A 12,296-nucleotide genomic window follows, 5' to 3' on the forward strand; every position below is an offset into this window, starting at 1 on the left:
TTGCCTCTCAAGGCATCTGATAGGAATGGTGGCAGGATCTGATAGTAAAGAGTGTGTGCTGAGTATCAGAGCACCGGCATTCTGTGGAAATTGTGGTATCTGTGTTTGTGCATCTATAAATCTCTTGCAGAAGTGTCTCGTGTACTGCAGTGTACAATGATCACTAATGTACTCCCACCTCAATGTATTGCATTCGCATAGTAGATGATAAATAATTTTCTATTTTGGTCTTGTTCTGCCTTAAAGACTAATAGTGATTTTTTTCCTAAAAACAAGTAGTTGGTATTGAAAGAACTTGTGATTACAGGCTTATTACTGTTATTAAATGTAGGAGGGTGTTGGATTGTTTATTATATATGTATATATGTAAGAAACATATATGTTTTTATATATATATTATATATATATATATATATAAACTACCCTCATTGTCATTGCATCTGAAAACATTTCACCTCAGACAGAATGGTGCTAAACAACATCTTCCCTAAAACAGGAAACATGTTTCACAATCCTCTGCAGCAAGCAGCACAGATTCCCTGAGAGGATCTGCGAGGGTGGAGAGCAGTCACTCGTCCAAACCCAGCAAGGAGGCCAGGTGCCAGAAGACAGGGCAGCCAGAGGAATGCCTGGATGCAGTCTGGCCATATGCTTGTGATAAAAACCTCCAGGTCAGGATCAGGCATGTGTCCAGGAGCAGAGGACTTCAGGAGGTGGTACTTGCTATTGCCAACGGAGGACAGCCAGCTCCTTGCTGTTCAGATAACATTCTGCCCTTAGGCTTGTTGTTGCAGTAAAAAACAAGGGGAAAAAGATTCCTGAAATTAATAGAGCCCAGATTGACCAGAGATCTGTAGACAGCAATCAGTGCTTGGATTTTCTGTTTCCCTGAAGAAACCACTCAGAAGCCCGTGCATTTAGTATAGCCAAGCATATGCTGCATGTGTATTGTACCCTTGTGGAAACTTCTGAGTGGCTGCAAATGTTAACGCTTACGATAGAATACATTTAGGTAGATATACAGAATGCAACAGGAAAAGAAAATGACCAGAGTGCTATTAAAAGAGTACATAGCTACCTTAAAGTCTCCATGCTCAAAATCTGAGAAAAAAAGAAATAAAGGAAAAAAAGAGAAAAAAGCTAACCATGCCTGCAGGAAATGGAATCTTGTTTTAAAGTATTGTAGTTGAATGTTTTGGAGAAATGCTTTCTATAAACAGGGAATCCTACCAGGGTCAGACTGAGCTATTTTAACCTTGTGTATTCATCTAACTGTTCTGGCCAGGAAGACGTGTGTGTTTGTGTATGTATAAACAGAGTATGAACTCAGAATTTTTGAATGAAGGCTTTGATTTTTGGCCACTACTCAGTGTAGGTGAACTTCAAAACGAATTTTGTGGAAAAGAAACTTTTAAATAATTCCTTTTAGGCCAAATGAAAACAAGAGCAAACAAGCAAACAAGTCATTCCCAGGCGCATAAGCTGGGATAATGCTAACAAGCCACACAAGTAGTCTCTTCCATGTGAGGAATGGTAGCAAGAGCCTGCATTAGGGCAGCTTACTGGCAAAAATGTGCCATGAATATATTTGAGTAGGACTGGAGCCATTACCACCAGTTCCTGGTTTTACACATATTTTTCAAGTAGAGCAATACACTTGATTTATTGATTTATATTTTTTTACGCACTGTGGACCAAATGTCGGGAAGAGTGACTAACTGGTCTATTTGAAACTGCAGCCAACCTGCCACCTCCTGCAGGACAACTGCCTTCTTCTGTCCTCCCAGATGAATTTCCAGGCTGGATCCCTGGATGGAGGAGGAAGCTCGGCTATTGCAGGTGACACTTGGCTGCGGAGGGCCCTCGCTGCTAAATCTGGCAAAGCCCGAAACCCGGCTCTGGCTCACACGCGACGGGACGGGCAGGTGCTGCGCGCCCGTGGAGCCCGCTGCGGGGAAGGGGGCGGGCGGGGCGCGGGCGCGTCCCCGGTCCCCGCCCCTGCGGCTCCGCTGCCGCCGCTGCCGCCGTCGGGGTGCTCCGCGCTGCCTCCGCCACCGCCGCCCCGGTATAAGTGCGGGCGCGGGGAGCGGCGGCGGCCGAAGATGCGCTGGCAGCCGGGGCTGCGCGGCGCCCCGCCGCGGCGGCCCTGCGCGGAGGAAAGGAGGAAGAAGAAGAAGGAGAAAGAAGAGGAAGGGGAAGGCGGCGGTGGCAGCGCGGGGCGGCCGCGGCCATGAGCTGCTCGGACGTGGCCATGCAGCAGCCCGCCTCGGCGGCGTGCGGGGCCACCCGCTGTCTGGCCGCGCCCGTGGCGGGCTGCCCGCAGGTGAGCCGCGGGGAGCGACCGGGTGCGCGGTGCACCGTGCAAGTCGTGCCGGGGAGGCGGGCTGGGAGTGGGGCTTTTTGGGGAGTCCCCCATCACTCCCCTTACCGGGGTGCAAAGCGCATCGCTGGCTGGACGGGGCGGAGACCTCCGGCCATCCAGCGATGCACTATGCAGCCCCCGGCCTGATTTGGAGATGCAGGGAGCTGGTGATGGTGCCTCAGAGCGTGCCCGAGAGCAGCGGTGCCTGGTAAGACCTTGCTTTAAAAAGGAAACTACTTTTACCCCGAATTCTCACAGTTGGGCGATGGGTGTTGGCTTGTGCAGCTGGAGGGGGAAAGGGGAGAAAGTTGCCTTCTCCCCCTCCTTTCCTCTTCGCCGTCCCCCCTTACTTGCTGAGCCTCCCCGCTCGCCAGCTTTGCCGGCGCAGCGCTGCGCCTTTGCTGCCCGCCGGTGCGGTGCGGCCCGCGGCCCGCGGCCGCTGACACGGGCGGAACGTCCGCCTGCGGGAGGGAGCCGCGCTGCTCCTCACGGACGGGGCGCGCCGCGCCGCTCGTCCCGGCTCTCCTGGAGGATCGGCTTCGGCTGGGTTCCAGCTGAGTTTGGTGATCACATGTGTTTTTTAGGTTTTTTTTTTTTTTTTTTTAGTGAATCAGGAAATTCTTATCAGGCTGACAGCATTTTTAGACTATGCAGTGCGTGGGTGAAGTGGGACTAATATTGACTTGGCCCTAATGTAGTCATCTGAGAATACATTTTTTGGTTGTTGCTGCATTCCATAAGGTTTTATCATTATTATCCATGAAGATTGTTTTCTCCGTACATGGGAAGTGACCCCTAATATCAGCTTGCTTGGGAGACACGAATATGGGCTAAAACATTAAAATTCCTACGGCGTGTTGTTGGCTTTTCTCTTTATTGATGGGAGAGCCTGTTTGCAGAAATGATACCCCACATTGCTCATGTTGCTCTCTATAAAGGCTAGCTCTGGAAACTTGTGAGTTGTGTCTGTTGCAGGGTGCCTTTGTTATTATTTCTTCAAATCTAGGTCACAGCTTACATCTATTCAGTAATTTTAGTTATTAGCTTTGTATGTGAGTATTTGGAGCTCCAGTTGTTAGACCATGTGATAAACAAACCATCTCAAATAACTCAACTGAGTAAGAGACCTAGAAGTAGAAAACAGCAATCAAAACCTTTTTGGTACTTAACTCTGTATGCGATGGGCTGTATTTCTTTTCCAGATCTGGAGTGTCGAACACATAGTACAGGAAAATCTATTAAATGATCGTTAGCAGCTGTGTCATGCTCAAGTGCAATTGCTTTTTATTTTTAAACAGAATCATGAAGTTTCTCCACCAGCTGAAAGCAGCACCATACAAGAAGTGTCCCAGAGGCATCTTAATGAACGCCAGAGGTTTAAATAAACTGAGTTCTTGTGGATTATGCTGCTTAAGAAAAGTGGAGGTAGATATGCAAAGCAAGAGCCGTAGACAGCTCTGTTGAGCCAATGCAGCTCAGGAATCGTGGCCAGCACTGTATACCCTGTTACCACCAAAAAACATTCTAAACCTTGCTCTCCTACATGTTAATAAGAATTTGTTTTAGTGAATCCTGCTTGTGCCGGCTTTCCTGAAGTATTTAGAGCTGGAGGGTCTTCACAAACTTGTTGAACGACAGATGGGAAAACCGAGCTGTCGGTGCTGAACTAAAAATGTTGCACCCTCTATTTCTAACAGCTGCAAATTTTAGAGCAGTGTATGTATTTTTCTTTGAATCCAATGTTTTTTAAATAATAAAAAAGTAACCATAGAATGAACTCGTTATGCATCTATAGCTGTAGTGGAAAGATTTATTGTTTGGGTAACATGCAACATTTTGCAAGTTTCTGTTTCTTCAGAATTGTCCTGTCAGGGACATTTAATCAACTGGTAAAGAGCAGAAGAAAGAAGGATGAAGAATCTGTTGCCAGGTTTTTGTTTCTTCTCACACATGTGTTCAACATGTAAAACACTCCTGCGCTCTTCATGAGGGTAATGACCATTTGAAAGAATGTTCTTTGCTGCAATTAAAGCTGTGTTTTGAAAATAATGGTGAAGAAAGAAGAATTAGTGGGATATCTTAAAAATAAGGCTCTGCATTGGAGCTGATAAAGTGGAGCTCACCCTTAAAATATTTGAGGGCACCATGGAAGCATTTTCCAATGTTGTACTACTCTGGTGTCTCTCGGTACTATTTCCTTTTTCTGAAAGGAGAAGCTCCTCTGTGCTGTGCTCCTGTTGGCTTTCCTTGCCTTCTCAGTGTGAGGAGATGTAGGTGTGTTATTCTAAATAAAGCCTGTGTGCCTCCATTGGTATTTGTAATAAATCAGTCACAAACGTCTAATTGGTTATGCCAGCTTTCGGTATCAGTTTTGTATCCTTTAAAGAGCAACCCAAGTTCCTTGGCTGCTGATCTGTCGATGCAGATGTGTAGGCTCAACTTCTGGGCTGCAGTGTCTCTTTGGAGAACTAAGCTCATCATGTTTCTATAGGTCGTGTGCTGCATACATAGGTCGGGAGAAGTGTCTCTATCAGGCGTGTTTTGTGTCGCTGCTCTGCAGTGAAGAGGGTTTGAATGGTCATTTCTTTTTTTCTTGATTAGTAGATCTTGACTTGCTTTTAAATGATGCACCCAGGTTGTGCAGAAGTGACAAAGTTTTTTTTTTTTTTCAGGGATGGTCCATTGTGCCTTTTTAAAGTTACACTGCTCTGAAGTTATTCCCACACTTCTGTCTTTAGTTCCCACTCCCTTAAAATGAGTACAGAACTGATTCTTGTCTTGCACAGAAATGCAGGGGTTTCTGGAAGCTTAGCTTTCACCAGTCCTTAGCCAGGAAAAGACTTGCTGGCAAATTAATTTAGATGGGATTTTTTTTTTTAAAGCACTTAATGGATTGAAGCCTGAATTCCTATTGAATGTTAATAGGAGTAGAGGCTTAGCGCCTTAGATCTTTGAGATTGCTGAAGTCCAGGGTGTTTGCTGGAGGGAAGCAAGTGGATTATGGCTATATGCATGCTTATACGATGCCAGAAGGAGCTGACTAGAATAGGAGCAGCCTTCATTCTGCAGAGGAATTGGGGGTTCCCTCCAGCTTTGCCAAAAGAGTGTGTTATAATATGAATGCGTTCCTGTGCATGCTAAGGAGCCTGCGTGAGGGTAAAGCCGTGCAGAATGGTGGATTTAAAATGCTCTTCATCGTACTCTTTCCTGAGGGGCTGTGTATCTATAGTAGTAGTAAGTTTTGGCTTTCCTATGGGTTGGGTGAGGAATGGGTGTAACAGAGCTGCTCATTCAAAGACACTCTGGAAACATGTAATTGGTGAAGAATCCTGTTGTATTCTTGGCACTCACAAAGTGCCGTGATGGCTTGCTATGCCCTGTCAATCTAGGTATAGAAAGCTTCAGAGCTGAGGCTAAGGTAGGATTCACCCTGGCTCACTAACAGCTGAGCTGAAGACCTTTGAAATGGGAAGTTACAGTAAATGGTAGTTTTGGAATTTTTCCATGGTATGTGGATGTAGAGAGCTAAGCCAACACCATCCCTGCTAAATCAAGTCTTGCATTAAAGAGTTGTGATATGCTCAAGTCAGACTTTCTGCTGGCAGTGCTGTAGACAGGCTTTTTCCAGATAAGGGCTTGTCTACATTAGCAAATTAGGTCACTAACTCAAGTCTTCCTTAAAAACTAACAGTGTTTCAGACAAGGACAAGTTGCATTTAACGTGTCAGCTGGCTGTAGCTAAACCCTGACTCATGTATCGCAACTTAATTTTTCATTGAAGTGTCTTTGTATCACAGGCTCTCAACTTTTGGTAATGGAGTTATTATACTGCTTATACCTTTGGCAGCCCACAGTACCTATCACAGCAGGTAACAGCAGAAGATGGCTTCACATTCGGTTATTGTACTTCTGGTGCTTTCTCAAGGCTTGTTTTGAAGCCTGGTGTTGTTCCTGCTACTGACTTTCCTGAAAGCTGAATCAGACCTGTATAACTCATCTTTAAAGGCTACTCTCAGGATTACAGGATGTAGAATCTGGATTAAGTCATGCCCTTTGAAGGGGATTTTGTTGTTTGTTTTGTTTAATCCCACAAGACATTGCTAATTTTTAAAAAAATGACTTATTTTACTTTGTCCATCTGGTCGGGACTAAATTCTATTTGATCTTCCTCTATCTACATAAAAACAGAACTTTAGACTTGAATGGTTATACCTCTGGATAGATGTACAGCAAAAGATGTATGAATTCATTCTTTTCCCACCATTTCCCCCCATCAGCAGAGCATAACAGGAGCTAACAACTCTACTGCTGCAAATCCAGTGGCTCACCTGAAAGCAGCCATGTGGCTTTGCTCTTGGCTTGCTCATCTGTGAGGGTCAAAGTAAGAATTCCATATTTTCAGGGCATGCCATAAATACCACTTTCAAGTGCAGCATTCGATGCCCTGATAGCTTGAAATTGTCTTCTTCCTTGAATACTTTCTGTGTTATCAATAGGAGCTTGCTTGGAAGACAGCTCCACAAATGGAGGACTGTCTGTGATTTGCCTCGGATTTGTTGCTGAAATTCCTTCTCAGAAGCTTATGTCAAATGACAGCCTTTTTCTCAGGATAGGAGGTCATACAGTGTTTCCTCAGTGCAGTTATTCTTTATTTTTGGTTCCTGTTCTTTCTCTCTTAATGGAAAATCTGTAACAGGTGGCCACAGGCACACCAGACTTTCATGCTCGGGAGCATAAAGGACCATATGCTGTATGATGGCATGTACTGAGATAATAAGTTGTAGGAATAGGGAAGTAGCTTATATGAAAAATAAGAACTGGCTTGAATTTTTTATGCAAACTTGGCTTAACTCAAACTCTCTCTGTTCTTAGCTGTGCTTGGCTGTTTGGCTGTTTTGCTGCCTACTAGCTGGTTTCAGCTGGAAGTGAGGGTTTTTTTTTTCAGTTTGCGAAGAGGAATGTTCTAACATTTTTACCAGACACCCAGGGTGAGATCTGGGACCCTTGAAGTCAGTTGGACTTATGCCATTGGCTTTAATGTGGCCAGAATTTCACTGCATGGGAACCATTTTGCTTGGTTCTGGGTAGGGTATGTCAAAAAATAACAGGAATCTTCAAGATGGGGGTTTTGTGTAAGATTATAGATCACATGCTTTTTTGGTCAAAAAGTGGTCAGTCTTCCTTCAGAAAAGAGGATGGTACTTATCCAGCAAAAACCTTCTCTTTAATATTCCCATATTAGCAGTGATTTTCTGTTAACCTTTAGTCTCCTTTTGTTAGACAACTTGCAGTTTGGAGTTTAAACTCTCTTTGGTAAAGCCTGATTGTGAATGTATGAAATAACTAAAATAATGTTGATTTAAGCTAAATTCAGCCCATGCTGTACATCAGTGTTTACTCAGAGGTTATACCACTCATCCTTCAGCCATAAACTGGGGTCTATTATCTAAGCTTGCATCAGGTGCTATAGGTACTGAATTTCCCTATTTCCCAGTAGACAGTATGTAATGTACAGTAATTCTGTATTCTGGGTCTTGGCCAAGATGAGATCTTGTGTATTTGTTTTGTTTTATTCTTCAGAGGCTGCTTATAATGTCAGTCTCCAGTTTGTAAGGAAGAGAGAGGTGGATTTCATGAATATATTAAAGCATTGGTGATCTGAACATAGGCAAGAAATAACATTGTGTTTAGACAGAAAATACTCTTTGTATCTTACAGATACTTTTGGCTACTTAAATGTGTGCCAGAATTGTCTGTATGAGCAGTACAAGTGAAACTTTGTCTAGATTAGTTACCAGAAACCTGACGTGCTTTTTTGTGTTTGCTTTTGTCCACCCTACTCCCAGTGGTGGGACAAATTCATTTGGCTTGATGATCTTGCATGCTTTTCCACTCACACAAGTGTAGTCAGAAATGCTATCAGAAGATTACTGTTAAGGTCAGAACAAACAATGTGGAATTTGTTTGCAGACAGGGTGTTTTAAAGGAGTTGGGGGGGGGAAAGACATTATTATTAGAAGACGTATACAATGGAAAGGATGTATATACGTTGCATAGAAAGAAAACTTGTTGAGTTACTTTATCTTCACTGTAGTCTCTTATTTAAAGAGTTCTGTAATTACAGGCTGATAGTTTCTTATTGAAATACAAATTAATTAGATTTTGCCCATCAGTACAACCATCTTTTATTTACATTAAAAAATAGAGGTCAGATTTGGTGTTTTCAAATGCAGCGAGTGCTCAGAGTATCTTGTAATGACTTCCCATGGACTGGGGAGAAGAGAGTTGAAGTGGAAAATGAATTAGATTCTTAGGCCATGGAAGGGGGAACATTCCTGCACAGAGAAGCGACTCTGGAGATAAGTTTTAATTTCCTGAGCTCCAGTCTCCATATAGGAACATTGAAAGACTTCCTTCCTGATAACCAAGTCAAGCCAGAGGCTATATTAAATGACGTGTTTCTGTATATAATTGCGTGCTTGTATATGTATTTGCATACTTGCACTATAAATGCAAATAGTGTAGCTATAATGATAGAAGTCAGCTTTTAAAGTGTGTTGCATGGATTTAAGGTCTGGCATATACAGTGCACCTAAGATGTAATAAATAGATCGATATCTATTTAGACTTCTATAAAGGACCTCCTTCATACTTTGTCTCTACTTAAATACCAAAACCCAACTGGACCTGAAAACCCCACCCTTCCCAACCACTCATCCTGTATTTTCAGAAGGATCTGGGTTATGATGCATCTTTAAGAATTATCAAGTCACTGAGGTAGTGTTACAGATTTCTAATGCATATGTCTCATGTATATGCAATATTGTTATCACTATTTCTGTCTTGCTAAGGTCCCATTGTTCTGCTACTACTTCACGGCAAAACCAAGTAGCAGAACATATGAACTTACTAAGATACAAGTGATAATCTTAGTAAGCACTTCAGGAATGAATATGAGGATTCTTTTTGTTTGTTTGCATTTGCAAAAACAAGTATAGGTCACCCCAAAATCTGCACTTGCAGAAAATCTGTTTCAGAGCCTCAGATTGTGTTTCATTTTTTCAATTTTAGTTTCTACTAAACCCTTTGATTTGTGTTTTCCATCATTGGTTTTGTTTGTTTACGTGTTTTTTTTTAAGTGAATCCCACAGTTTTTATTTATATATTATAGGATCTTGGGATAAAACTGTAAGTCTAAATAAGTAATACTGTACTAAATAGCCATGATATAACTTGCTTTGTGAAGCACAGATTTAATTAAATTCCAGACCATTGTCTGGATATCCCAAACTGTAAAATAAAATTACTTACATCCTCATTGCAGTTCATGCAGCAGCATGAGAATTAAAGGTATTACTGAGTTGGCTTATGTTTATCAGTTAACCTACTGTAATGTCAGATACATTGCTTAGTTGCTATAAGCTTTTAGTATTACAGGTTTTAATTCCACTTGTCAACAGCTCTTTCTTGCAGTTACTTTTTTAAAATAACCATCTATTTTGTATTACAATGAGCTAATTTATATCAGTTTATAAAATTTTACAAATCATTGGCTGTAAATATATTGGTGGCATACAAGATTTGAAAAGGACTTTCACTTCTAAATTGACCAAATGTATAAATGGAACTTTATAGACTGTTTAGTTATTTAATTTTTTTCTATAGAACAGCCTTGGAAAAAGGGAAAAAAGCCATAAACTTAAAGAGAATCTGATGGTGCCAAAGTGCTGCCAAGCAAGCCATAAAAGATAAGTCAAACTGAAATTCTATAGAAAAGCTATGAAATACTACTACATATGTGCCGTAGTGGTTTTGGGGTTCCTGAAGCTGCTTGTGTGCAAAGTCAGCTGTGGAAATGGCTGGCTAGCTGAGAGCTATGATTCCTGCAGCTTGACTGTTGTGGGGAGATTTTTTTCTGTGAAAACAGTTGTAAAGTGGAACATCTGAAAAACATGTTCCATGCAAAATGGATCTTCACACACATTTATTTTGACATTTAGGTTTGATTTGAGAGAGAGAGAAGATTCTGAAATAGCCATTCACAGATGGCTTGTGTGGGTTTTATTTCTTATATGGTTCTCTGTGTTTTTGGTTTGGGGCAGGTTTTTTTGCATGTGTTTGCAGACTTGTCAATCCCCTCCTTCCTCCACATCACATGCTTAATTTTTTTATTACTTGCATTTTTGTCCTTTTTTTTTCCACAAGCTGGTGTTTAAAAAATATAAAGAAAACTGGGAAAGAGAAAAAAACTACTCCTCCCAACCCCAAAACAATAAACCACTCCAAACTTTCCCCCCAACCCCAATCACCACCCTGAAGTATAGATTCCTATCATTAAAAAGTTTTTGGTAATGTGAAAATTTATGTATTTTGAGGACTTTGATAATACAGTGGAAAATGTTTCAGGAAGCACTGAATTCTCCTGTCTTTACCCTTTCAGCAATGAGTAGATGTATGGAGTCCAGAGGGCCATGTACTCTCAATGCAGGGAGTGCTGCTGGCAAAACCTGGTGCATGTTCAGCTGGACGAGTGAAATGCAGACACTGTGTATCTGGCCACCCTACCATAGGGCTGTACTTGACCTCTGTGGCCTTTACTGATGGGAATATCCTTTCCAGGTGTGAGTCAGGAGTGAAATGTTAGAGCCTGTCTTTTTTCTTTTGAAGATACTGAGTGAAAGTGGTTGCTGGTAAATAGTGGTTGTGAAATATGTCTGAGAAGCAGGTCCATTTGTGTACAAGGAATAAAGCCTCTAAGCAGCACTGGTCATCTCCTCTTTGTGAAACATCAGTGCAAAATATCCCTGTATTCCAACTACAATTATGAAATGAATATTTAATGTATTCAGTTATTTTTCTTTAAGGAAACCAGATGTTGAGCTTGAACTCAATGCCATCTCTAATACATGTCTTGTTTGTTTTGTGTTTAATCCCAGAAGAAGTTAGCTGTATACAACAAGATGCAGGAGTCTCTGGAAGTGACCCTTCCCAGCAAGCAAGAGGAGGATGAGAAAGACCAGCCTGCCGAAATGGAGTACCTTAACTCTCGCTGCGTCCTTTTCACTTACTTCCAGGGAGACATTGGTTCAGTTGTGGATGAACACTTTTCAAGAGCTTTGAGCCAAGCCAGTAGCTTCAATCCAGAAACTGCCCTTACCAAGAGCAAGGCAGGGCTAAGTCCTCTGTGGAGAGGTAAGAGGAGCAATAACTTGCTCTCTGTGTTGTGACTTATCCTGTCTGTGTCATGGGAATGCATGTTGCATTGCAGCTGAAATTTTGCTCCCCTGTGGAAATCCCCTCAAATCTGAAAGGACTCAGGAGCTTCTTGGGGTTGAGTGATCAGAAGTGTTAATAGGGAAGAGGCACCAAAGTCATGAAAGAAACAGGCATCTCCCTCTCTTGCCACAACGTGTGGCTCTGCTGAGGCCTGGGAGGAGCAGGGCAGAGCTCACGAGGCTTCACAAATGTCTTGTGGAGGTTGGAGGCTTATTTTTAAGCACCAAGTGTGAAAGTTGGCCTGTGAGACAAGAGCAAAGCTTGTTTGGGATGCTGGCCTTGAACGTGAGGAGACCCATGCAGCTTTTTCGGGTGACTTTGCCAGGTGATTAAGATTCATCCATGGCTGCTTTCCAGGTGTGGAGGGAGCCAGCTCAGGCTGGAACAGGCTCAAGTGCAAACCCTGGCCAGCATGGCTGCAGCCGTGTGGTGTGGTCCATTGCAGCCTGCCCATAGGTAGAGCTCATGGGAGAGAGACAGCTGCTGTTACTGGCTTCCCATGTGTAAAATGGGGATGATGTTACTCTCCTTCTGAGCAGGGAGCAGAAACATGCAAGGCATTTGCACACTGCCATAACATTTACATCTTATTATGCATGCAAGCAAGAACAAAGTAACAAAAAGCAGATCTTGTCAGATATAGAAGGTATACCTTACA

General features: G+C 42.6%; 1 protein-coding gene and 1 long non-coding RNA gene across 3 annotated transcripts in view; one reads left to right on the forward strand and one right to left on the reverse strand.

Moving 5' to 3' along the window:
• Window positions 1-12,296, reverse strand: part of LOC133207470 (uncharacterized) — a 285,491-nt gene that overhangs the window by 244,087 nt on the left and 29,108 nt on the right. The gene's annotated exons all lie outside the window — the stretch shown is intronic.
• VGLL3 (vestigial like family member 3) overlaps window positions 2,013-12,296 on the forward strand; it is a 28,586-nt gene continuing 18,302 nt past the window's right edge. Inside the window, exons 1-2 of one of the 2 annotated variants that reach the window (XM_061344411.1) lie at window positions 2,013-2,323; window positions 11,302-11,554. In XM_061344411.1, coding sequence (XP_061200395.1) covers window positions 2,231-2,323; window positions 11,302-11,554 — 346 coding nt within the window. In that variant the 5' untranslated portion in view covers window positions 2,013-2,230. The remainder of the gene's footprint in view (window positions 2,324-11,301; window positions 11,555-12,296) is intronic. The other variant, XM_061344412.1, reaches the window with a different exon arrangement.

Source organism: Neopsephotus bourkii, unplaced genomic scaffold, assembly GCF_033783945.1.
Source record: "Neopsephotus bourkii isolate Nb327-2 ecotype Australia unplaced genomic scaffold, CSIRO-AGI_Nbou_v1 NB_214, whole genome shotgun sequence".
Taxonomy (NCBI): Eukaryota; Metazoa; Chordata; class Aves; order Psittaciformes; family Psittacidae; genus Neopsephotus; species Neopsephotus bourkii.